We start from the raw sequence: 27,174 nt of genomic DNA, 5'->3' as shown, positions 1-27,174 counted from the left end.
TTAGTGCTACAAATCAAAATGATGCCCACACATGTGCACTGTTTGGGCCCCTTTAAAAGGACCACAGTCCTTTTAAAGAGTCATTTAGTAGCCATGTTCACTGGCTTTAAAGCCTAAACATTTAGGACACCAAATTGGCCCTTTTCAACTTTGTGGTGTTCTTCTGAAAATATTTTTTCCTGTCTGGCTGGTTCACAAGCCAGCTTTGAGCTATACAAAATTCTGATGATACGGTTTAAAATCCATGGGTAAAATAGAACAGGCAAGAAGCTATTTCCATTACACAGTTTCCTTCAGCGGAAAAGCCAGCAACCATTCACAAGAGAAAATTGTTAATTCTCTGCAGTAAAAGAGCATTTTTCTTCAGCACTTACTATACCTAACAGTCTTTTAAAATACACTTAAAAACTAAAAGACCATTTACCACCTCAGAACTGCATCAACTAATCCAAACACAATTAAACTATAACGAAACTTAATTAATCACCCCATAAAATCACCAGTACAGTTCCTTGCAGTCCTATTTTTCACCAGCTGACACAGAAGAGCACAATATGTGCAAAACTTAAGTTTTGAATAGACTTGTATTAGCCAAAGCTAACCATAGAAAAATACAGTGATATTGTTTTATCTTCCTTGAAGAAATAACTCCAGAAGGCACTTAAGGAATGATGTATTAAAGGACAATAATTGAAATCATGTTGTCATTAGTGTGATAAAACAGTTTGGTTATGATTATGATATTACAAAACATGTAAGATTTAGCACAGTATGTTGAAATTCCTGCAGTCATATTATCCACCCTTGTTAAAATTCATAGAAGTACTCTAAGCCCTAATGAAATATTTTCTCTTTTTTTTTATTTGTGATTTTATTACCTATTATTTACTTAAATGTGAAGAGTCAGCCTATGGTTTTCCTGTCTGATATCCCAAGCTTGAACCCTAACCTCAACTTTCACATTTTTTTGCGTTCCAGGTGTGGGACTATTTCTCATGGACAGCAGAAATAATAAGGGAAATGAAAGCCAAGGAGACTATTCGGGACATATCTACTAGCAGCCTGAGACTTACCCAGCATCAACAGCTGCTGGCAGAGATTGAAGCGCGAGAAGAGAAGTATAATCACGCTGTACAGCTAGGACAGTCACTTTTGCAAGATGAGGAAATAGGATCAAAAGAGGTAATTGAAACTGATTTGAGTTCAGTCACACACGTTCAGATACTCAACACCAGTGTAACTATCATTCTATACTATATCGCTCTGTAGCCACACAAATGTGTGTGTACACTCACACATATCCGTATGCATGACCTACATTTGCCTCAGTGTGTTACTTACCTTGGGCACAAAAATATCTGTTCCATTTCCTACCTCAGCAGTATATGAGTGCTGGCATCTCCTGAGGGCCCACTGCTGCAAAGCTGGGCTTGTTTGAGGAGTTTGCTATGTTCTGAGCACTCGAGATAATTCTACCCACTTCCCAAACTTCCCATAGCACAAATACTATGCTTCGCATTACAGTGCTATACCCGTACCAGACCAGGCTGGACACAAGTCTGTCAACCAAAGAACAAAAACACTCAAACAAACAAGTGTTTCACATTTTCTATACTGTATTCACATTTTCTATACTGTATTCACATTTTCTATAGTCATGAACTATGCTGGTATATTTAACTCCCCCAAATGAAAGATGGAAATCAAAATGTCAGTTTACTGAAGACAAATAGCTTCTAAGATTCTCACAGCATTATTTCTTTTCCAGTACTAGTTCACTTCTCCCTGACAATTCATTACCAAGTCTCTTGCATATCTTCAGAAAACTGCAGGGTTCATGCAAATTACTCTCCCTTCAGACCAAGCTATTTCCTGAAAATATGTTGAATGTTGCAATGTATTACTATAGTAACTAGAAATATTGCTGACTGTAAAGTCCTTTGCCTGGAGAAAAAGGTAGGAAAAAGTCATTTGTAGAAAGCATGTGCATATAAAGAGTTTGGAAGCTGAAATGTGAATTCTAACATTGAGACACGTGTTCACTGATTAGGAGAATACACTATGTTGATAATTTATGTAAGTATCTGTCCTATCCCAATTTGAAGTGCTATAACTGCACCATTATGACTAAAGATAATGGAGAATTAGGATTTAATAGTAGAAGGTACACCTGAGAAACAGTTACTTACCTTTGCTCCTGGCTTGGACTGCTATATATGCTGTAAGAAGCACTCCTCCATTCCTGAAATGAGGCACCTCTGATTATCTCTCTGCCCAAATATAAGTGCTAGAACTCATTTTACTTTTTTCTGTTTGATAACTTTGTTGCAATTTATGGGGCTTATCCACCAGTCCACTCAATCCTTTCTCCTCCCACCTTACCCTGTTCCGTGGGGTATAAAGACCAACGTAAGTTTTTAATCAGAAATTGTGTTCAGATTCAGCAGAAGCTACAGGCTCTGTTGGAAGAGAAGGAAAAGGTATACAACGAATGGAAACAGAAGAAGGAGTGGCTAGAGAAAATACACCAAGAACAAATGTTCTACAAGGATTGGGATCACCTGGACATGCTCCTGAATTCACAGGAGGTACGTGAATTACAAACTCGAAATAAGCAGTTAAATTCTTCAAGTATTTGAACTCTTCCAAACTAAAAGGGGCACTGCTGTTCACCTACAACTTAAAATCCTTGGTTCTGTGTATAAACAAAACTCTCTTTTTATTGACATTATTTGCATGGTGGTATTACTTGGAGACTGTAGCACTGTACAAGACACCCACCGCCCCCCTCCCTTTCTTATGGGGTTTAGGTGCTGAACCAGACACAAAAAGATGACCATTGCCTGAATGATAATTCACTGCAAATAAACACAAGAGCTAACAGATGAGAGTCACAACAGAAAAGGGAGACAACCATTCAGTATTATTCAGCTTTACAGACAGATGGCAGTGTACCAGCTTCTTAACCACTGGCAAATTGTTTCATAGATTTCAGAAAGAAGGGAAATTGTAAGGAGGGTTTGAAGGAGGACAGGGAGATTACTTTGCAGGTGTTTCTGGAAATCTCATCCCAGGCTGGGGTTAGTGCTGGGGAAATGCAACCAGTGGAAAATTAATCTGGGCAGTGTGAGTTAATCCAGGAAATGGAATTGACTTCTCAGTTCTGCAAGCGAGTTGATAGCAGTATGAAGAACAGCTATAAAAGTCTTTGGTTGTAAGGAATAGTAGTTTTTGTCTGATGTAGTAGGGAAAGATGAGCTAGTGAAAAAAGCCCTCTCATGAAAAGGGAGGGCTGATACAGTTAATGCAAAGAGACAGAAGGATGTTCTTACTATCATAATTTTGCAGCTCCTGAAATAGGTTTTTTGTCACCAATGTTAAACTATATTTTGTCTTTCTTGCACTTTCCTGGATTCATGGGACTATTTAAAAAGGTTCCAGCTTGAGGCCTGACACTTGCTATTACAAAACTTAGTGCAGAATTCAGAATTCTTTTCCAGTCACTCTGCAAATTCACGTATTGATAAATTGCTGTAACTGTGCTGAGATTTGGCATGCAAACCACATCAATGGGTTGAAGGTTGCCAAATGGAAGGGTTGAAGAAAAGCTGAAGGAGGTTGTACCTCTTGATCATTTCTTATTAAGGAAGAATAATTCTTAATTCTTCAAGACAACTGGCAGCATAATATAATGGCTCTTGGTTTGTGCTGAGCTCTATTTTCCACCAGTGCTTTGCCACTGGCACTAAATCTTTTGGAAAACTGACCCTGAGCTGTGCCATGCAGAGATACTTAACCCTTTGGGACACATGGGCTTGAAACCTTCTCCTACTCATTCCTTGAAGGAAATGTGTATCTTTATAATGCCATATGTCTCCTCCTTCACTGACACAATCCCTACCATCACTGAGCTCCCACAATGCCTACAAGAGACTGTTATGGATTAGTGCTCAAATTTAATCCAGGAAACACATAAATGCTGTTAGGTGGGGAGAAGAGAGGCTGAATTTGTTCATGTCCAAGGATGTGAACAAACTGATCCTCAATGAGCTGTGAGCATTCAGGATGAGCATCAACTCTCACTATATGGGATGCACCAATCAGGCTGATACTGTGAACAGCTTTCCTTTCAGGAATTACTAGCTTTTCTCCATTGTGATGACTCACTCCTGTGATGTCCATCCTTGCCATCTTGGTTCTAACCCACAGCTGACACTGAGCAAAAAGTACCATGAAGAAATGACAGCTGCCCAGGAACACCAACCTGCCTCAGAGCTAAAGAGCATTGGTGAAAGTACATATCAGCTGTACATCACAAATTCCACTACTACCTGCTCATTTTGAATCATATTTTGCTGTCTTTAAGTCAATTTTATTGATTTGAGACCTGGCAATGTTGGCAATCACCTCAGCGTCCAAAGCAGTGTCAGTCTACAGTGAGAATAAATACAGAGTGATGCAGGTTTAGGCTATGAAGGCTGAGAAGACAGAAACTACAAGATAAGCTGTATCTTTGAAGGATTTGTGAGATGAAATCAATAAAGAAAGCAAATAATTGCAAGAAGAAGCTCATTTGCTGCTGTTTATGGAAGAACAGGAAGGAATTTACCTTTTACTGGATTCTAGTATTCCTTAATATGCAGTGCATCAGCCTGGCCCTGAATAGAAATGTCAATATTGTTCTGATTCTTCTACAGCTGAAATTCCTGTATTCCCAGAATATCCCCCATTGCTTTTGTTACCTCTAAGCATGATCATTCTCCAAAAGGGTTCTTCATGTGCTGCAGGACTCCCATCTAAATGAGGGAGACAGAGCAAGAACTGCAAAGCTATCTTTTGCAGCTGCCATCATCTGCTTTATGGATCAGTATATACAATTTGACGGTGAACCGAGATTCCTTAGTCACTGTTTGTATTTTAGTTCTCTGCGTTTGAAGAACAATTGGAAGAGGAAGAGGTTCCTTTTGGATAGAGCTCTATTACTACTATAAGGAGTTAAAATGTGGCTGCACAGTGAGTCAGAGCCTGCTCCCTAGGGAGACAGGCAGGAGGGTGGGAAAGCAGTCATTTCAACCATGATTTCAAAAAGTATTCAGCAAAGACATCAATTGAAGACTCCCAAACCACTTTCCCAATGGGAATATTGTAATATGCTGCTTTCAGGAAAGATAAAGCAAACACACACTTAAGAAAAGATTCCTATCAGGCAAGCAAATATAAGCAATGTCTTCACCCCTTGTTTCTTCTGACTTTTGTGTTTGAGGCAAAGCTCAGTCACATGCATTTCCCTTTGCACATCTGCAAAATATGGGTGTAAGAAAGCAGCTTCCATCATCCCATAATTTGGGGATCCTATTTTCCCAGGACTTCATATGCCTTAGACCAAGTCTCTCCCCCAGCAGCAAGGAACAGGGGAAGGAAGAAGGCAACAGAGGAGTATTTTAAACTAAGAACTACTACTGAGAAGTGCTCTTTCATTCGCTCTCTGTGCCGGTGCGACAGGTTTGACTTTATGCCAGCATCTTATATTACATCCAAGTTACTTAAGCCTTCAAAGGATTTCTGCAGAATTTAGTCTAGGGTTGTTCTATGCTAAAGAAAATAGAGCACATGTGGAGAAAATCAGGCAAACATCTATCTTTTTAAATTTTTTTTATTATTAATTCAGTTGTGCTATTGCATGGATCTGTTGTAGGAAACCCTCCTAAGGTCTGCGAACTGAAATCTTGCCATTTGGAGTGCAGACCAGCAACAGCTGAAAAAGAGAAGGAAGAAAAAAAAATAGCTTTTGCTTTGAGCAGAAGTTGTGTCCAGTACACTCTGCTCCATTCTAACCTTTTCACGGCAGCAGATGCATTGCTGAGGTTAGCTGCTTTCCTTTTTTCACAGATGAAATAACAGCAAGTTCGCAGGCTGTCTCTGGCAGGCTTTTTTGGCTCCCCCTACTCTGTCTGCAGTCTCACTGTCAGAACACTCAGGGAGCAGAGCCCCAGGCACCATAATTTATCTTTCTGCCCATCCCACTCTTATATCACTTTGCAGATGTGACAGGCGGCAGTAGCAGTATTAGAAGAGCTGTGCATTTTTATTTTGAATGTGGATTTTTTTAGTTTATGAATTTTTTCCTGGAGAATGTTTATTCATCTCTCATTCCTTTGCTTCAGAGGAAGAATGGAAATTTTCAGTGCCAAAGGAAAAAGGATTAGGAGTTGGTTTTAAAAACGGGGAAAGGCAAGCTTCTGTGGCTTTGATTTTTGCATCATTTAGGACGAAGCTTCAGAATGTCATGCAGGGACCATCGCTGCAAACTTTCACCTGCAACCTATGTCTCCACTGCGGAAGTGATGCTGTCTTCCAGCAGAATGACCCCACCTCCTCCTTTTGAATCTGCTGTGCGGGACAGGCCTTTTAAAAAAATGCCAGCATCAGCATGGCATCCTCCCACTGGTCAATCAGTTGCAGAGCTTTTTCCAGGAAATACCAGCTCACCACCAAACAGTGTGTCTTCTGGTGCTTTCTCTTCAAGGCTAGATGTCACCCTGACACACACAGACCGGAGGAAAGGTTTCAGGAGCACTAGTCACTCTGTCAGTCCTCCTGATGAGACATCCAGGTGTTCCAGTCCTCCCAGGGACCCTCAAGGCCATGGATATGGGAGTTCTCTCACTCAGGCAACATCTGCAACTTACAAGCAATATTCAAAAAGGGAAAAATGTGTTCATTATATTTCTCCTGAAAAAAAGGATCCCTTGAAGCTTGCTGTATCTTTGCCCTCTGAAGTCCTTTCCTGCAAAGCTCCACCAAGTTGGACATCACGCCTGGACGTTGATCTTTCTGCTATTCCAGCTGTTTCTACACTCCGCAGCAAAAATGTGCACGCAGGCCTGGAACCATGTGATCCTCTCTCACCCCAACAAGGCTGTAGCCAGTACAATGTCCAAATGCCAGACCTCCATGCTTCAATGAAGCTTTACATTTCAACTTGCAGCTTGACGATAAAGCCTTTTCGAGCAGATTCTCATGGAAGTAGTCATGCTCATTCAAGTCTGTTCATGCCTCAATTAGAGAAGGTGCCTGAAACTCCAGCTAGTCTTCCAATGGGATCCCAGAAACCAAAACAAGGCTTCCCTTCAGGTGGTTCTCCAGCCCTTCAAATCACAAGATTTCATGTGACTTCCTCTAAGTATCCTGGCCTTCCCCAGCAGACTGTCTCCAGAGATATATGGCTGTCCCCAGATGTGCTGACTGGAAGAGAAAATTCAGCTAGTGGGAATGAGGTCACGAGCAAGGATTTAAATCCAGACTTAATTGTCTTTCAGAACCACCCTTCTTCTAGGCCAGAGTTTAGGAAGACTTCATGTGATGGTCTAACACCTGCTCATCACAAGGTTTCCAAAATCACCCTGATATTTGCCACCCCTTTGACTTCTATGCCTATCCAAGTGGTAAGAGAATTTAGAAGAAGCCCAAGTCCAACAATCTTTATCAAAACACATGATTCAGATACAGCTGGTCCACCTTTTCATCCTGTGGAGATCGGGGCTGGCCTTTCTCTGTCAGTGAATCCAGTTTGCTGCTCAGGATTGCTTTCTAGCCATTGGGCAAGATCTGGTTTGAGACCTTCCCAGGAAACATGCAGTCTAAAAAGTGTATGCCCTGGCAACCTTTTGACAAACATACCGGCTCACACCACTTCTACTCACAGAGAGACGGAGCGTGTATGGTGTCCATCTGTCGCTGTCAATATTGCATCCTTTGGATCTGGGAGGAGAGTGGTGAAGATTTCCATTCCGTTCTAGGAACATTTGCAAACAGAAGTTTTAAGCTGTGTTAATCAAGCCATGTGGATTTCTTTTTGTATGCTTCCTGCCATGTTCCCACTCCCTAGAGATGACTTATGGGACAATCAGAAAGCTACTTGTGTTCTGCTGTCATCAAAACTGCAGCTACAGCTTGATCCATCCTAAATGAAGCTGAGCACTCTGATCTGATTGAGCACTTAAAAAGGGTTTCATTTTAACCATTACAGTGGTATTGGCAACGTGGCATGTTGCATGCTATGCATGTTCTTACAGATTTTGCATAATTGGGCCATAGTGCTCAGCACTTTGAAGACTCAAGACCTCAGGGTCAAGAACTGCTTTTCTTCTCTGCTAGCTGATCTGGGACCTGGGACAAAACCTCAGTGTAGTTTTCTTAGATTTTTCTGTTTCGCTGTTTTCATTTTCTTACTTGTCAGCTTATGCTATATTTCTAAACGGCTGATTCCTGGTTTTGTAACCTTTTAAAAGTAATACTTGTTTTCAAAACCCAAAATATTTAAGTGTGTAGGAAGAAATCACCTTTTTTCCCCCCTTACAAAATGAGACGTCCCACCCTTTCCTGAGGGAAATGAAGGGAATTTAGTCTCCATAGCATCTCAAATTTTGATTTCCCAGAAAAGTTTCTAGCAGTGAAACCATGAGGAGTTTAAGAGGAATTTAGTCTGCCTTCAGACAAATGTTCCATAAATAAATATTTTAATGATGATGTATGGGCATAGAATTCTGATCTAACACCTACTAACAGGATAGGGGTCAAGCTTATGAAGTTTGAAGAAGGAGGGGATAGGTGTGACAAAGGAATCAGAGCAGTTACAGGAAAACAAACACTGACTTCTGTCTGTGTTTTTCCATATACATTTCCGATTTCAGATAATCATATTCTTATGCCAATGAGACAGCATGCAGTGGGAGGGGAGAAGGAAATTTGAAATACGTTTAACGTTAGAATTTTGCAACTAGATTGTGAGGTCAGAGACCAATAATTCAGCCATGTCTGTATGATAGAAAAGGTGTATGTATTTTTTTATAAACAACTTCAGTGTGTTTTAGTCCACTTATGGTTATAGTATGATACCTTGTTATAACTTCTACTAAACTGAAGCGTAGTACAATATATTTGTGAACCATATATAATAATGGTATTAAGCACATTTATTTACTTTGCTAAAAGAAATTTATTCTTTTTTCATTAATTCTTTTTTGTATTTACTTTTATCAGAAGTATAACAATCAAACCTTGTTGTTATCTATCTGGGCAGAAAGTTTGGAACTGATTACATGCTTTAGGTGAAGGCATTTAAAACTGGCAGTAATTCTGGCTTTTAGTACATGCTTAGAGCTGAAAGGTTTTCAGTGGAGTTCCAGCAATCTCAGCAGCAAGCCCAGGGCAGGCGGTAGGGGACAAAATCTGTGGAGCTTGTTATACTGTGAAGAGCAGAAGCAGGAGAAAGGGGTGGATTTGCACAAATACTTAGAATAGTTTTTCTTCTAGAGAAATAAAAATGACAATTCTTGGAAGACAAATTTCTTTTGGGACTGTGTCAACTTCCAGCATGTATAAATGTAAAGTTGTGCCATCCAGAAAGCCTAGTTATACTGATGACTAAAATGTTTCATTCAGTATTTCTCCAAAAGCTAGCTGGCCTGTGCCTTCACATAAGTATGTATATAGTACTATTTTATTTAGAATTAACATTTTTTTAAATTGGATTTTTCATTTAGTTCTGCATTAACTTGTATGTAAGAGGTCTTATGACAATGTGGATAAATCTATGCAACGGGCTCAGAAATAGTGAAAAACTCCAGTTAAGTAGGGTTAAAACCTCTGTTTCTGTGCTTTGCATTGTTAATAATCCATTTCAAACCTCAAAAAGGGCCAAGTCCATTTTGTGGTTTTAAGCATCTTTGCAAGTCTTCACTTAAAAACAAGTCTGTTACATAGCAAGTGGTCAAGTCTTTGGTGCTTTTTGTGCCAGAGCTTAAGTTCCTGACAATGGACCATGATGCATAACAGAAACAAACTTTAAAGAAAGTTTATACCTGCTGTGTGCTGTGGGAGACTTTGGTAGGTTACCTGAGGAGAGCTCTGCAGTGTTTCGTATTTGAAATCAACGCATCTCATTCAAAGAAGGAGTTTGGGGACCTGTCTAAAAATATGCCAAAAAGTGATGTAATTGGCCACAGGCCAGCATTGCGGTGTGGGAGCCAGTTTCCATTCTGCTTTCAAATTGGTATAACAAATGCTTAAATGAAAAAAGTGTTGCGGTTCTGATTCTAGCAATTGCTGTCATAAAATTTCTGTTTAAAAGATGAATGGAAAGATTTTACCTCACCAGCTCTCCACGTAGCACTGTTAGTGCTACTGGGGCTGCTTTCTTCTAAGTGTGTTGCCATCGCCTGTAATCTATGCGGCCAGTTTTCTTTTGCACCATTTCTCTTTTTGTGCACCAGTTTTCTTTCTCGGTATGAAAACCTGGGTTCCCAAGATCATTTGCGCGGGCTTCTACTTGGAGGACTTGGTCCAAAGCTTTCAGAAGTCAGGAGGACCTTTGTCCCCAGTGATTTTGAGTGGGAGCAAGGCACCAAGTACTCCAGTGGCAGCTGCTTATGACTCACCATCCCACACCCCTGCTCTCAGATGTCTCTGTTCTCGTTTTCCAAAGAAAGTAACCATCTTTACCGGTAGATGTCCCTTGCCTTTTTCTTCCACCACAGATATAGAGGCAGGGAAACTAATGGCTGACCATTTCTTCAGGTATCACAGAATTTGCAGTTCCACTGCTAAGAGTTACTAAATAAAGGTCCTGGAAAGATATGTGGAAAAGTATTGGAATTTTCTGTTTCCTCAGGTAAAACTTTTTTTGATCAAGAATGGTAGATAATCCCCAAAACATGATAGAGAAGCTACAATGCTTTTAAAGCAGCATTTAAAACACCAAATTAGAGATGCAGCCTGTAGCTATATGTTTGTGTACCCTGAACAGGAGTGAGTGAGATTCAGCCAGTAACTTTTTATTTCAGTGTTAGTAAAAGCAGTGTAAATATGGATGGTAATTATAAGTGGTTTAACAAAGCATTACTGTACATGGATCTGGAGCCCACACATGTAGACATCTTCCTCCACAAGAGCAAACCAAATCCAAAAACACTCAACGAAAAAAAAATCTGTCATAATTTCATATACTTGATGAGTATGATAGATCAAAGGATTTAAGTTTGAATGACAGAATATCTGCCTTCTGGTGGGGGTTGTATTTAACATACAGAGACATAACAGAGGCATTAATTAATATCTTTAGGCATCCTAGTGATTTATGGGTCAGACTTATTAAAAACTTAGGCCTGTTGTACAGCGGCCTTCCCCTTTTCTTGACAGTGATTACTGTGTTGGGATTTATTCACCTGTCTTCTGATACTCGGCATGGATTAATATAGAGCAGTTTGAACATCTGGCCTGGGCATGATATTCTTCTGTGCATTTTTATGTATATGCAAAATATTCCTCTCATTAACTCCCAAAAAAATGAGCCAGAAAGTCAGGCCAAGTCTGGCTGTCAGACCTCTTAGCCACAGCTGCCAAGGAGGGCTGAGTGGCAGCAGCAGTAACAAGGTCCATTGACCAGCTAGAGATCGCGGCTGCAAAGCGAGGTAATGACTGAAATCTGGGGACTGGCCAGGAGGACCAAAGCAGGGCTCAGGGCTCCCCTCAATACCAGAGCCTATTGGTGCACTCAGACCCTGACAAGTAGGTTTGGATTCCCCTGCACGTAACACATGCCTGGGAAACCTCTCCTTCAAAAGATGCCCTGTGGGGTTAAACAGCCATCCAATACTTCTGTCCAGGCAATGAACATCATTACTGGTTTTCTAAAGTAGGTGCTGAAGAACATCTTTTCTCTCCTGTCAGACTGCTACAAAACTGTAATGTTTTGCAAAGCAAGAGAGATCTCTCTAGATGTTATTTTTTCCTGTGCATGTCTATACTTTTAAGGCACAGATTCACTTACATCCTTTACCAGCCCTCTTCTGAAACTATTAGCTGTTGTGTTGTTTCACTGATTCTATTCTGTTTCTTTCCTGCCTCTTAATTCTTTCACACTATATCACTGACCTCAAATTATTCTTCCATCTCTACCAATTGCACTTTATCCAGGTAAAATTACTGGCTGGAATTTCTCATCCTTATCCAAATACTTAAAATTCCATGAGCTTACAGAATGGATTACACAGTGCCATGTCCCAGCCAATAAATGTAGTCCCTCGTAGCAGCCTGAACTCCAGAAGTCTGCCCAGTCATATTCACTCCACTGTGATCCTTGTCCATGGGTAATTTTTGCTCATGTCCCATCAGAACCTCTGACTGAGGTTTTTGTCCTGCTTTTGTCTCATCATTTAATAAGGGAAGAAACTGGGTATTAAAGGGAATTAAAACCACTGGAAAAGAATAAGTTCCTACTGGCCTACAGAAAGGCTTAATTTTTTCTTGGTAGTAGATAGCTACATTGTTTATTCTTTTGCATTTGACAAAACTGAATGTAACAGAATGCATAGGAGAAATAATTGGACAGCCAGTTCTCTTAACACCAGAATAGAGTCAAGAAACACTGTGGTGCCTTAGAGATGTATGTGGATTAGTAGGAAAAGGTCCTCACAGTATTAGAAGCGAATATTGCAGAGGTCAGTTTCTTAAAACTGCATTTGTTATTTTAGACTAAGGCCTTTCTGAATCAGAGACTGACAGGTCAGACAGTAAATAAAATAAATGCAGGCAAGTTGGAAAGATGGGCTGAAGAAAATAACAGCTGTAATTCACTTGGTACAGGTGCAAGCTATGACATTTTGCAGGAACAATCAGCTGCATAAATACAGGATGGGAACAAGCTGGTCTGATAGCAGTTTTTCTGAAAAGTTTCTGGAAGCTTATAGTCACTTACAAGGTGAACTTGAGTTCATGGTATTGTGTAAAAGTTAAGCACCGTACACAGATACATGCAGAAGATTACAGCTTGGAAAGAACACATAAGCTCTCTGCTGACTTCACTGCCTTCACTCTGGCAGCCTTATTGCTTATTGTCACATATGCATCAAGTATTAGGAACCCCATTTCAAAATACGTGGAAATGGAGAAAACCCAGAGAAGATCAATAGGAATAATCAGAGTCAAGAAGACGCAGCCTTTGTGGACTGATTGATCATTCAGGGTAGTTTTAGCCTACAGAAGATAGAAACCCCAGTATGCAGAGAGCCTACAAACATGTGCAAGTCTGAAGCAAATGTAAAAGGAATTCTCTCCTTTCTGTGATGAAGAGGGCAGTATCTAATGAGGTGAAGTGTCGGCAATGCACTTTCAGGCTAGATATATGGAAAATCTTGCTAACGGTAAAGGTAACAGATCACTGGAATAAATTGCCCAGAGAGGCTGCAAAGCCTCCATTATTGGAAGTCTTCTAAGAAGGAATCATACAAACATCTGTCAGACATGACAGTGTTGATCTTGCTTTGGATTACAAGGATGGCTTAGACCTCTGGAATTCACTGCCAGCCTTGTGACTTAGTGATTGCAATAAGCAGTGATAGGTCACTTTCCTTAGCTGGACTTGTTAATGCTTCTCTTTCTTGCTCAAGACCATGGAGCTCTACTATTTAATTTCCAATTTCAGTTGCCTTCTGTTCTTGTTTTTTGTCCTCTCAAGTGTACTCTCAACTGCAGAGTTAATACTAATTCTCATGTTTATGAATCAGTTTTATGTGATAATTAACGCACTGATTAAAATATGAAACTTTTTTAATAGATTTATTTGAAAAGCAGTGACCTCGGAAGCTCTGTGGATGAAATAGAGCAACTGATAAGGAAACATGAGGCTTTTGAGAAGCTCCTGGCATCACAAGATGAGAAGGTACAAAAATCAACAAATATTTTACCAACCCATGAGTTAGAATGATTATTTTTTTTAATATGGCAACATATTAAATCGCTGACAGGTGTGATATGCCTGATATGCTTGAACCAAAGACAAAATGGGGAAGCTTAGTGAAATAAGAGGCAGAGCAGTGGAGAATATGTGTTAAACACTCCATGCCCAAATCCTGCCTGCATTTTCTTGCAGGAGACAGGAAAACCACTTAGTAAGTTGAATAGTGGGACTTAGCAGAAAAAAATATTTAAAGCAGGCCATATTATGTGTTATGGATATCAGAAGTTTCTGCCTTTTTCATAACAAAAAAAAAAGTGGCTTTTAAAGAAAGTAAAATACAGTAGGACAGACAATAATTAGAAAATAATTGTCTAATTATTTAAATATACCTTTGGTATACAATGTCTGTATCAAATTGACTAGCTTCTTTGCACCTTTGGAACAGATGCTGAATTGCTCACCTGCATGTAAAGGAATCTGCCTGTCTGGTGGCCACTGGTATAATTCACCCCAGGCTAGGGCTAAACTCAAACCTGGGTCTGTGCCTGGGTTCCCCAGAAGGAATGAGCTCCCAGAATCAATGCCAGCTCCCTGCCAGACTGATTGTTCATGTTGAGAGCTACCTTCCAACCCCTGATTTCCACAAAGAAATAAAACCTGTGCACTCATGGGTGTCTGGTTTGCTCCATGATTCCTTGCACTGGACTCCTGGAGCTACAGCTTTAATTCATTTAAGTAGCCAGGGAGCACGACGGAGACCAATGACAAGGACATCATAGATGTAACGTAGTACAGGGTGAGGGTGGGGGAATGCTGGTTAACTTGTCCTTGCTATTCTTGGTTAATTCCAGAAAAAAACAGAGAATCTTCCAAGTATGCAACGGAGCCTGGGTTTTGTTTCTTTCACACCACTTGGAAGCATAAAAGTAATTTCAGATTTGTTGCCTCCTCAGATGATGTCTCTTCAAGAACAGGCAAGCAAGCTAGAAAAGGTTGGTGGACTGGAAGGGCTAAAGATCCAGCACAAACTGAACGCAATTCACCAGAGGAAGAAGCAGATCAAGGATCTATCTCAGAGTAGGAGAGAGAAGCTGCAGACCGCCCTTCTTCTGGCACTTTTCTACCAGAACTTGGAAGAGGTAAGAGGCTTTTAGACTGGGATAGGGGTGGAAGGCAGAGGAGCTGCTTATCTCTGTTGAATGAAATGTTCACCTTTGCCAGAGATTAGGTAGATTGATGATCTACTCTGGTACGGCAACTCCTGTTCTGCTACACTCACACAAAGGGGTAGGAGCTCCAGTGCCATTGTTGTTACTATACTATCATTACAGCATTGTGCCCCTTACAGCTACTTTATGCTCCAGGAGCTCTGCTAAAATAAAACGAATAAAAGAAAACTGCTAGCTACTACCTTATGTTTCCTTTAGTGGGAAAGAAAAGATATTTCAAATCAGGGTGAATACAAAGTGGAAAGCATTATGGCAAGGGCACCAAGCTTTGCTAGTGAGTGTTCACTGAAGGCCTTCAAAACAGTGCTGTAACTTAGCATAGCTCTTCAGCTGCTGTAGAATGGTCTCTGCAGAATACGTTCATCTCTGTCTCCTTTTCTGGCCTTAGTCCTGTAATTGAGCTCCTGTAAAAGAGCTCTGCTCTTGGCCCTGTTGTTGGAAAGACATAGAAGGACAGTCTTTCAAAGGGCAACACAATGTGTGTGACTGGAAAATGTGCTAGCATAAGCAACAGTGCCCAGGCCCAGAGGGACATTTACAACACTTGGTGGTCTAGTATGTACCCCTTCTGCTGCTGCGTGCCGTGGAACATCCTCCACAGTTTAAAGAAAAACTGCAGGTGCTTGTCACCTCCTAGCCCATGAAAAAGACATGTATTCTGACACAGGTCAAATTATGATGGCCACTAAAGGTGGATGAATGCTTGAACACAGCTGTTGCTGACAAAGATTTTTTATTTCTTTTAAATAGTGTTCTAAGGTACAAATGGCTGCTAAAATTCCATTTGCAGCACAATATATTTGGTACTCCCACCACCACCACCACCACCAAAATCATCAAACATTTAAATACTCTCCGTGTTGGCTACACTAAAGAGACAGAGCCACACACTTACACACTTTTTTAAATTATTATTATTGTTAAATAAACTTTATCAGGAATTATTTACACAGCCAAATATTAACTCATATTATTTGGCTATACTTTTCCTATCACACAAACCAGTTCACCAGTAATGGCCAGTCCACCTTGTGGACTAGCAGAAGGAGTGGATGGTGCATTGCACAGAGCTAACGTTTTTAGAAAAGCAACATACCTCTAATGGAAAGGTCACAGAACTGCCAACATCCTCTTTGGTAGACAAACTATCAATGCCCTCCTAGAGATACAATCAACCCATTAGGTAGGAATACTTCTGCATTTCTTCCCATCTCTGTAATTGTCAAATCAGTGCTTGGGCTGGGGTCCCCCTTCATTCTTGAGTCACACACTTATAGCAGAGGATCTGGCCTTGTATAGTAAGCAATATTTCCCTTTTCTCATCCACTTTCTCCACATAAAGTCTACTGCTGTAGAATCTGAATGCCACCACTGAATTAAAAAAAAAAAACCAAACTTATAGTAATATCTCTTTTCCTCTTTGTTGGATAGAATGGAATGTTTAATTTTATTTTAATGATGTTCTGTGTACACGTGTGTACACGTTCGTATATAAGAAGAGTCCCCAAAGGGATTTTGAATTGCAGAGATGAGTTTTGAGTTTAGCTGTGAAATCAATGAGGTCATTGCTTATTCTTACTTATTAGGAAAACACACCCTGTAGCTGAGGTCCCGCTCCCCTGAAAACTCCCCATCCTGCAATCATCTTAAGTGATTTCTATTGATCAAACAGAATTTTTTGTCTCAGCAGAAAATAGTGATCGCTGTCATGGTTAAAAGTCTCCTAGTTACTCTCTAGAAGCAATTACACAGAGAGCTACACACATCAGTACAAAGACAACACAGTCTCTGATTACTGATGAGAGGATGGAAAGCTCAACATCATATGGTCTGCTTGGAAGGCTAGCTGCTGCAGTTGGTACCCTTTTCAGAACATAGGACTTCATTTTTTCTGCACAAAACCCACAAAAACTAACTCAGGAGATTGCATGCATCTCACAAAATAGGACACACTCCTACAGTAGAAATAGGGTGCTTTTCTAGTCCTAAAGAAGCAAGACAGACTTAGACTGTGTCACAAAGTCTGTACCTCAGTGTTAACATGGAAAGCAAATGAGCAGGTTGTTACTTAGAACTATGTGTATTTATTTCAGTTATTGAAGAGGAAAGATCATAAATTTGAAAGTTTTGACTTCTAAAGCTGGCTCTGAGTTTTAATGCTGACTCTGAAACTTGCTGATCATATTAGTGTCACTTAACTTCCTTTCACTTTCATCCTCTGCACAAGAGAATAAAAACCACTGACTACTTTATCTCAGAGGAGTGAGAGAGAGGATTAGTTGCTATCTGTAAATTTCTAGAACAGCCACATTCCTTTATATGTTTTAAATATTTCTGTTATTAAAAATAAGTGTAATTTACAAAAGGTTTATGTTCTTGAGGTTACAGTAACTGCTATTTTGACAGTGTAGGTTTCTAAATTGATATTGTCCATATTTTTTATGAGCCCCATAGAAATAAGACTAGTCCCATGTGCCTACACTGAGCATAACACTAGTCTCGCTGTTGTCTTCAATACAGTGAAAATGCCTGTCCAGACAACCGTTAGTCTCTCCATAGAAAGATCATAGGACAACAGATCAGCCTTGCTTCTCCTCTGAATGTGGACATGGGGCCAGGGGAAGGACCTCTCACTCTCTAGAGCCATCCTAACTAAGCCTTAAAATAAACAAAGCCACGAAGAGTGCAGATGTGATTATGTGAATTTTTTTTTTAAACAGCTTTGTTCAGTCTGTGATTAAGCCATTGCTTATTACTAAAAAGTAGGAGAGAAATCACCCTTTAAGTGGCTATATACAGGAGATTATTTGTTTCTCATCCTAACTGTATGGATGAGACTCTCCCATACAAATGAGAAGTCAGTTAAGTGATGTTAAGGCATTAATGTGTAGCTGGGTAGTGAGAGAAGGCCCTAGCTTGTCAGAAATGAAAACAGCAGATGACGGTGTGCTGTCCTGGGCAACCTTGACATAAGGCTCCTGTTTGAGTCTCTAGCTGTGCTTTGGAGGGGAAGAGTTTCTGGAGAGTGTGCTGCTAGTGAAAGCTATTTCTGTTATTGTTTATAAAATTTCAGCAGCTAAAACAACACTTCAGATCATCAATTAACTGAGAAAAGCCTCTAGTTGTCAAGTCTTGTGTGCATGTAGCATAGATCCACAAGGACAGCCAAGATGCTTTGAAACTGATAAAGCTGGCTTAAATTTGCTGTTCTTGTGTTGTCAAAACATTAGGTTACTTCAGTGGCCTGAGGACAACAGGATCAGTTACAACATATGTCACGTGCTCAGCTCTCAGTGTTTGGGTGGATAGGAAATATTTCCTTCAGTGCTAAGGGCTAAAGTTTAGGTTTAGTAGCCTTTAAAGAAAATTGTGGAAAACTCTCTCTCCTATTGTCCATTCTATTCTGCATACATTTAAATCCCCTAAAAAAGAATTTCCTAAGAGAAATGCACAATCCTTGTTTTGTTAGTCCTCATGGTTCACCTGTTTGTCCAAATCTGATGTTCCTGACTAGACCATTTTGAGTTTTATGAAATGTAAAAGCAAATAGAGTTGTATTTGCTTTCAAATAATCACTAGTTCTTGGCCCCACCAGTAAGGCTTTATTTGCTTTGCATTTAGGTCTTACAACATCGCTGAGATCAGGAAATGTTAGTGCTGTTTTATAGGTGAGGCACAGAATTCTTTAAGAATCTTAACCCAGCTTACAGGTAGGTCAATTACAGAGACAGGAGCTGAAACTCAGAGCCCTAAATCCAAGGCTCAGCTGTCATAACCTCATTTTAAATATGTTTGTCATGTCAAGGCTGCATATCTGCTCAAGGATTCTCTATACCTAATCTAGAAGATTATATAATCTGTTTATGGCTTGTGATAACATTTGGTGTATTCAAGGAATTTTTCATTATTCTTGTGGTCAGATGAAAATTATTTTCATTCCTACCTGCTTTTATTTCCTAGCAAGTAGAATAGTTCAGTAACTGGAGAGTCACCTCAGCTGGCACCTGCCAGATCAATCCGCCTAGCCCAGACATAGGCAGTTGCATAGAACATGTCCTGGGAGGAGGCCCCAGGATGGCAAGCCACGCTAACTCTGATGCCTCACACTGCTGCAGGCAGAAGACTGGATCAGTGAACGCATGCAGAAGCTAGATGATCCTTCCATACAAGACCCCAGCAATCTGCAGGACAAAATGAAGCTGCTGCAGAAACATCAGGTCTTTGAGGCAGAGATTCTAGCAAATGAAGAAATCATCAGAGCTGTTAATAAGGTAACTCTCCCACTCTCCTACTGTTTTTACAGATTATTGCTGGTTATCCAAAGAAGGACAGCTAGATGGAATGAAAAGGAAGGGTAGCTGAAGGGCACAATCATCTGTAGTACCTCTCTTGGTGCTCCCTTTCGATGAATGTCATTCTTGGCAAGGAAATATTAAAATCCTAGTGTTCTTGATTCCCTCCAGACATAAAAGCTTTTCAGCTGAGCAGCATTGTTTAGGCAATAAGATTTTATATTAGTAATTTATTGTGCAGTCCAGGTTAGGAACGCCAAAGAGTCCTTCTAGAGAGGTCATGTAACATGGTAATCATATTAAAAATTAGTGGCAACCTTCATATCTAATTTCTTCTTCTGAATGTGAAGAAAGGAGAAGCTCTGGTATCAAAAGGCCACCCAAAATCAGGAGAGGTCCGTCGCCAAATGCACATGCTTCAGGAGCATTGGGAGAAGTTGAAGAGAGCTGTTGCTGCCCGTGGAAAGATGCTGGAGGACAGCCGGGACTTCCTAGAATTTCTCCAGAAGGTGGACCAGGTGGAAGCCTGGATCAGGGAGAAGGTAAATGGATTCTAGTATTTAACCCAAGCAGCACACTGGAGACTTGCCAGTCATCAACGAACTTCTGATAAACGTGTCACCTTCCAGGATATTTTATTAGTGGCTTTTGCCTGGAAAAATCATGACATGTTCTACAAACAATATGGAAGGAATGATTCAACAAATTCTAAAAAGTTCTGGAGTATTTCTGTGCCAGAGTCAGTTGGATAGTATTAGCACATATTCTCATGTAAAACGTCAACATAAAGAGATTTTGATTATCGGTGGTCACCTCATGTGCCTCTATTGAGACAGAAATGAAGGCAGACTAGAATGGAAGAGACCTGAAGCATTTGGCAGCTGGCACTCACCCTTATTGTGTATCAAATCTGAAAGCTGCTTTTTGTAAGAGTGAAGGAAGAGTCACTTGATCCACCAAGTTTTCATTCAGAGGTTGTTTCCATAATCAGTAAGAGATTGGAGAGGGAGTTCAAACTAAGTCTCATAATTATCAAAGCTCAGAAGAGACTACTTCAGAAGCTGTAGATCAGTGATTTACAGACACATCACAAAACTGATTGGATCAGCATAAGCATTGGGACGTGCTGTGTTCTTGCACTGTTAGCCTGAATGTTTGCCTGTCTGCTGCTTATTCTCCCAGGAAGTCATGATTAATGTGGGTGATGTGGGAAACGACTATGAACACTGCCTGCAGCTCATGAAAAAGCTGAATGAGTTCCGTGGAGCAACATCAGGGGTAAGAGGTGTTTTCCATGCGCATTCCTTGTATGACTGGAAGCAACAGTAATCTTTTCAGCCCAGCAATATGATAGCAAATACAGTTCCAGTACCCTGAGGAGGTGAGAGATCAGGGGTAGGAAGCATTACCACTTTATAGCCATTAAAATTGATAGAAGTTTCTGTCATTTTGCCTTCTGCTTTGACAATGTCTAAACAGAGCTGTGAGGCACTCATGACAACCTAAAATTTTGGATCTCACTACGTGACTGGAAATCTGGCTGTGTGAGCCTGAATTTGAGCAAATTTCCAGTTTGGTTCATGCAGTCCACAAATCACAGTGAGTTCCACCCAAAAGTGGATTAAAAATGGTTGTTTGAGCTATGTTTGTTTGAATCTGAAAGTTGATATAGACCTTCCATGAACAAGCCCATAACAAAAAAATATTGACCACTTTCTCCATTTTCCGCCTTTGTTTCTCCACTTCCCGCCTTTATTTCTCCATTTCCTTCCTCCTGAGGAACAGTCAAGTTTCTCATATTCCTTAATCCAAATGAAGCACATATATTTGCGGGACTTTGTTTATACAGCACATGTGGCAGATCGTGAATCATAACGTTAATCAGACATTTAGTAAAATAAAGCAACGGTTAACATTTTGGATAGCAGCCGTGTGACGAGGTAGCTGCACAGTTCACCCGTCTGTGCTGAGATCTCTGACCCTCTTTTGTGGTGCTGAGCCATGCCACCTACCTCTCTTGCCCCCGGTGAGATGTGCTAACTTGGGCACCAAACCTTGGGAATGCTAGGAAACAGACCCTGCCACAACAAGGGCCTCCTTGCAATGTGCCTCAGCTCCCACCTTGAGAGCTGCGAGGCCATACATAGAGGGGGTGCACTTGCAGAAGCCTCTTGTTCTCTCTGTTTGTGTGAACTGCTACAGATATGGACTAACAGGTCTGGGCGTCACACAGGAAAGACTGCTGTGCTGATTTGCTAGTGTGGAAGCTGTGAGGAAGGTCTGGAAAGAGGTGTATTAGGACTTTATGAGTGAGACTTACTCTAACGTTCTTTCCTAATATTTATCCTTTTTTGCCTGTTATTTTGTTGTCAATTCCCATTACAGCACCTCTCAACTTCTACTTCTGTTGTCTAATAGCAGAAGGAGACTCTTCTGTGCAAAGTAACAGTACATGTGTGCCTGACACCTGGAGGAAAACCCTGACCTCCCCTTTCCAGAGGCCGGTAGAATTTCCTGTGACAGTGCATTAGTACTGGATTTGGGTAGAGAGCCAAAATACTCAAGCTTCAGCACCAGGGAACTAGTGAAGAGACCTTCAGTCCTCACCAGCTGAACTGTGAGCTAAGGGACTGAGCAAGGGCTCTGCTATGGGTTGTACCAGCCAAAAGGAGGGTGGTGAAAGAGACAGAAACAACCCGGTGTCCCAGTCAGCATAAGGTAGATTTTATGTGCCACAGGAAACTCTTGGCCTTAGATACTATCAGCTTGTAGCCACTGCTCCTGTACCACTCTGAACGTGAGTCCTACAGAAAAAGGCTGGGACAGTGATACCCTCATAGCTGATGCTTAGCTATACAATACTTCATACAGTGATACAAACAGAAGCAGGCTGCTCCTGGCCACTGTGTGCATCCATCCAGTCTAGGTTTCCTCACTAGCCAAATCTGAGATCAGGGTAGGGAGCAATCATCCTGCATTGATGGCTGCCAGGTTTTCTGCTCATATTGTGTCACATTGTGCTGCTATTAAATCCTAGGAGAGGAGGCTGCAGGATTTCCAAATAATATCTGGCTGTCTGCTGGTTTCTCTTGTTTACTTTATGGCTGTGTATAATAGTAAAGCACATATGGAAGCATGCACGTTGGTATGGATATAGCATAAATAAAATACAAATGGAGTCACTACTTCTATTAACAGTGTACTGGAAACTTGCAGCTGTTCTTCTACTACACCAGTGATTAACATCTCCCTGCTAAGCTTGTGATTTACGAGTCTTAGAAAAATAGAGAATGTTTTTGAATCTTGGAGCAGTGTTCAGTGTTGGCCATCCATCATGCTCCGAAAGAACAATTATTCCACTATAGTCCAGATTATATGTGCAATGTGCAAATATTATCCTTTCTATGGTATGTACATAGGAAGCAAGTTGCCTTGAACACTTAGCGTACCTTTTAAAATGCAGTGATGTTGCTTTAGAAGAAAACGCAATGCCGTAGGTTGTCTGGGTTTCTCAAGGCTGTATGGATTTTAAGCCTGTTGTCCCCAGTATAGAAGGCACATCTGGACAGAAGACTGTATCTCAAAAAAAAACCAGTGAGTAGTCCTAGGAGCCACAAGTCACTACCTGTTTGACAGAGGAACAATCTGCCACATATCAGCTGTTCCACAGCAGCCACCTATGTAACCAGCAACTGCACCTCTGTTCCTTCAACAGAGCCCCTGCTGGAATGCCTGGCTTAGAAATGAAGCTCGAGGGTCCTCATCTAGACCTAGATCATTATTGTATCTATGGTCATTAATGTCCTTTCTTGCCTTTACCATCTTCTCATCAGGGACTGGTAACACCAGCAGTTGTACTAGAGCAAAACACAGGTGTCTGAAACATTTGGTAGTGAGGTAAAGCTCTTGCTTGTTGCTGTTGTTGTTGTTTTTCATGTTGCAGTGGAAAACTCAGTCACAAGCATTATGAACATGTACCTTTGTTCCTTTTCTCACTTTACAGGAGATGACAGTGGATGATGCTCACATCAGGGCTATCAATGCCCTGGCCATGAGACTGGAGAAACAGAACAAGGAAGAAACAAAGACAATATACGAGCGCCGGAAGCAGCTCAATGAGAAGTGAGTAGTCTTTTCAAGCTTCTGTGTAAAGCAAAAACAAGAAGGAAGATTAGCTTGGGCTGGGATAAATGAAAGAATTGCTGTATATATTTTCTTCTTTAACATTGTGACTAGCGAACACCAGGCACTGGAGTTGCCTTTCAAGACTCTCAGAACAGTTAGCCAGGAGGATTTCTAATCCAGCAGGGCGAAAGTCATGTTTCTAGCCTTGGAGAGAAAAATGCTCTTTCACAGAGCTTTATACACTAGATCCATGAAGCTAAGACATTTCTGTCTGTTCACATAGTTGTCCTGGTGAAGTGCATGTTGCTTTTACTACTTCACAGCCCGTTAGCTAAGAACCAAAAGCCTAAAGATAGGGATTGTGAGGTTATTGAGAGCATAAGGAAAGTGGATCAGAACTTTTTAGCTTTTAAGCCTCATACCATCCTGAAAACTTGGAATAAATATAGCCAGGCAGTCTTGTCAGAAAAATACTTTAAATTGTGGGGAAGTGGGAATCCATACACAAGGTAGTTCAGAAATCCTGTCTTTTTACTTAGATCTGAGCATCATGAAACAGTTGTAGAAAGCCTCACCTCTGAAATACACCTCTAAAATATTATTTTCAATAAAAGGTGGAACAGTTTCCATGGTAACCTGAGTGCATACAGGAAAAAGTTGGAGGGAGCCCTAGAGATTCATGCCTTAATCAGAGAAATTGATGACATCACAGAGAGAATTACCGAGAAGGTAAGTGCTCAGATTTTGATTAACTGAAATGGGAAAATGTTCTATTTTGCGAACAGTGACAAACCCAGGCATGCTGGTTGCTAGAGAGGTACTGAGTATCCAGCAGTGATCTTTGATAGCTGTCTATGTATCAAGTTTGCATCTCCTTCAGACAGTCCTGTGCCAAGTCAGTTCTGAATACCAAAAGCCAGTTAGCTGAGTTTCTGTAGAGCTTTTTCTGAATTATCTGCTTAGCTTGAATATAGCGACTTCTAGTGTTCCAAATTCAAAGGTCGTTCGTTCAACACTAGCTTGTGTATCTCTCCCTGCTGTGCAATGCATACATATTAAATATGCAACTTTGAAAATTTGTATAAAAATCTTATTAATTCAGAACATTGAGGTTAAAAGGCCTATCCTGGATTATAATTTTGAGACTAATAGAAGAAAAAGGCTATATAAAAACTAATTATTTCATCCACATAACTAATTATATTAATTTAACTGTAAGTCAGTAGGCAGATACGTAGTGGTACTGCTTAAGGTTACAAAGCTGTAGTTTGAAATTTTTATAACAACTTTTATGAATGTATTTCTTCATCGTCTGGAATTTCATTTCTGGTAGGATACCGAGGGTCAATTTTATTTTCCATAGTTTCGTAAAGCACACTTGAAAATTTCTGTGTCACGATTTAATGGGAAATATTTGGCTGGTTTTGGTATATGGAAAAAAAGGGGAAAAGAAAGATTGAGAAATGCAGGGAAGCGTTCCAGTTTTTGTTTTATATATCAATGGCCAGAGGCACCTTAAGTCGGATTGTGACTGTTCAAAGAGTTGTGAATTCTTGTTCTATCTCTGTAAGGAGTGCAGACAAGGTGCCCTGTTGATATTTAAAAAGACAATAAGAACATTCAGATGGCAATATGAAGAAGGGAAGGAGGAGACTGTATGAAAGAAACAAGATATGATCCTTTTGCTTTTTGTCATCTTCACCATTTGCACATCCTATTGCCCCCTCCAGAGTGTACTAATACAAGCACTGGATTATGGGAAAGATGTGGAAAGTGTGGAAAACCTCATTCGAAGGCATGAAGAGATGGAGAGAGAAATCAGTGTTATTAAGTCCAAAATGGAGGTAAGAAGTGGGGAAGTACAGAGGATGCTGTAAAAAAGTTCATTTTTGCCTCTTAGAAACACGGTGCAAAGATCAGCATGACTCTTCAGATCCATTAGTATGAATTGCACTGCAACGCAAATGCAGCACAGCTTTCTTCTCAGAAGAAGCTGCTTAAACTTACTTTATTGTGTCAAATGTTATTCTTACCGGTGAACCAAATCTAGGAAGAGAAGTCCCTTTTTAATGTGTTGGCTGATTCTCTGGCCCTCATCTACAAGCCAGCTTTGACTGTCCTATATCTTTCGGAAAGTGTGGAATCCAAATTTAACTCTCCGTTTTTCCCCCAGTTTCTGTACTGACTTGAACGAAAATCATGACTCTAGCTCTGTTTATAACTAAAATGCAAAACGCACAGCGCATGTAGTTTTCTGACAGACATCAAAACCAGAAATCTTAGGTTATAATTGCCTGCCTGGTCCGCTCTGGCTTTTGTAAAATTGCCGGTTTGCATCATTTAGGACTAATCTTGAACATTAAATATGGGTCTGACCTCCTATAAAATTGCACATTTTAACAAAAAGAAATGTTTTCAGCTGAACCGTAGTAGTAGAAATCCTATGACAACCTCTCACATTTTTCACTGTTTTCACAAATATATTTTCACAAACTTTCTCTAAATGTTGTCTTCACAATATATGCAAATGGTAGCAATATGTGTGATACCTTCACACATTGTGACTTTGTTAGCTAATTCTCACATGAAATGGCAGTGATTACTAGTCAGCAATCCACAGATAGCATTAGCAAGGCTATATGGGGGAGTGCTGCATGGAAACAGATGAGCAAGGTTTGGGTTTGGGGTTTTTTTATGCTATCACAAATATCATGTACAAAGTATAATATCTGTACTTTTCTTACGGATTAAAACCAGCCTGGCATATTCTCCTTTCTGCATAACTAAAATTCTTCCCTTTCATCAATTTGTTGGAGTTTTACAAGAAAGGTACCAACTTTAAGCTGGGTTGGTGAGTGTTCATTACTGTTTATCAGGCTGTTTTAAGGAAGCCAGCATCAACTAGGAGTCTACACTGAAAGTACTGTTTTGATGCTGCTGTTAGTAGAGATAGACACAAATGATTTTTGGGACTTCTGCTGAAAGGCAAGTCTCGTTGCTTCTGTGTGGTGCCATATTTTCATGGGTTTTGTTACCCATCTTAGTTAGATTAAGCTAATAAAGGTTACAACCTTTATTTTTATTATTTTATTTTTTATTATTATTTTTATATATATATAATATATATATAATATATATATTATATATTTTTATTATTATTTTATTATTTTATTATTTTTATTATTTTTATTATTTTATTATACATTTTCCTGTATGTTTGTCCCTATTCTGCAAAACTACTTTCTTAATTGTAAATCAACATTTATGCGTGTGAAGCAACACACATCTCTTTCTTCTCACAGATGATTGCTTGCGAATGCACATGTATTTTTTCTGCATATACCACGTCCCTTTGTATATTTTGTTATTGTCATTTAAGTACCTGCTTTTGAAAACTGGGATCTTAAAATGAACTTTTCCTGAAAGGCAAACTCAGGAATGAATATCAACATTTGGCATAAATTCACCCCACTATAAATCTCTTCCCAGCCATTGGAATTGGAATCTTTCCGCCTTTTCACAAGGAATCCATCCATAAATGACAAACTGACTATGAAGCAACAGGAGATGAAAAACAACTGGCTACGACTCCAGGGACAGGCCAAACAAAGGTAAAGAATTCTAGTGGTCTGAATATCTCTCAGCAGGAGCAAAGCTGCTTCCTGGGCTCTCAAATCTACTTGCTGGGGGCCTTTTAAAAGTTTTTTAGGATCCTTTACAAAGTTTATACAGACAGCTAAGACACCTGCATTGGAACAACTGTGACTTGGTACAAGAAAAGTTCCACTGA

General features: G+C 40.2%; 1 protein-coding gene across 1 annotated transcript in view; it reads left to right on the top strand.

The window, feature by feature from the left end:
• The window catches only part of SPTBN5 (spectrin beta, non-erythrocytic 5), a 99,086-nt gene that overhangs the window by 41,150 nt on the left and 30,762 nt on the right, over positions 1-27,174 (top strand). The window contains exons 32-42 of the mRNA XM_075106202.1: positions 979-1,182; positions 2,439-2,588; positions 13,616-13,720; positions 14,692-14,877; positions 19,083-19,238; positions 19,610-19,801; positions 20,442-20,537; positions 23,263-23,381; positions 23,999-24,113; positions 25,115-25,228; positions 26,874-26,995. Coding sequence (XP_074962303.1) covers positions 979-1,182; positions 2,439-2,588; positions 13,616-13,720; positions 14,692-14,877; positions 19,083-19,238; positions 19,610-19,801; positions 20,442-20,537; positions 23,263-23,381; positions 23,999-24,113; positions 25,115-25,228; positions 26,874-26,995 — 1,559 coding nt within the window. The remainder of the gene's footprint in view (positions 1-978; positions 1,183-2,438; positions 2,589-13,615; positions 13,721-14,691; positions 14,878-19,082; positions 19,239-19,609; positions 19,802-20,441; positions 20,538-23,262; positions 23,382-23,998; positions 24,114-25,114; positions 25,229-26,873; positions 26,996-27,174) is intronic.

Source organism: Phalacrocorax aristotelis, chromosome 10 (assembly GCF_949628215.1).
Source record: "Phalacrocorax aristotelis chromosome 10, bGulAri2.1, whole genome shotgun sequence".
In the NCBI taxonomy this organism is placed as follows: domain Eukaryota; kingdom Metazoa; phylum Chordata; class Aves; order Suliformes; family Phalacrocoracidae; genus Phalacrocorax; species Phalacrocorax aristotelis.
Note: the sequence above shows the minus strand (reverse complement) of the source record. Positions and strands in the feature narration are given on the sequence as shown.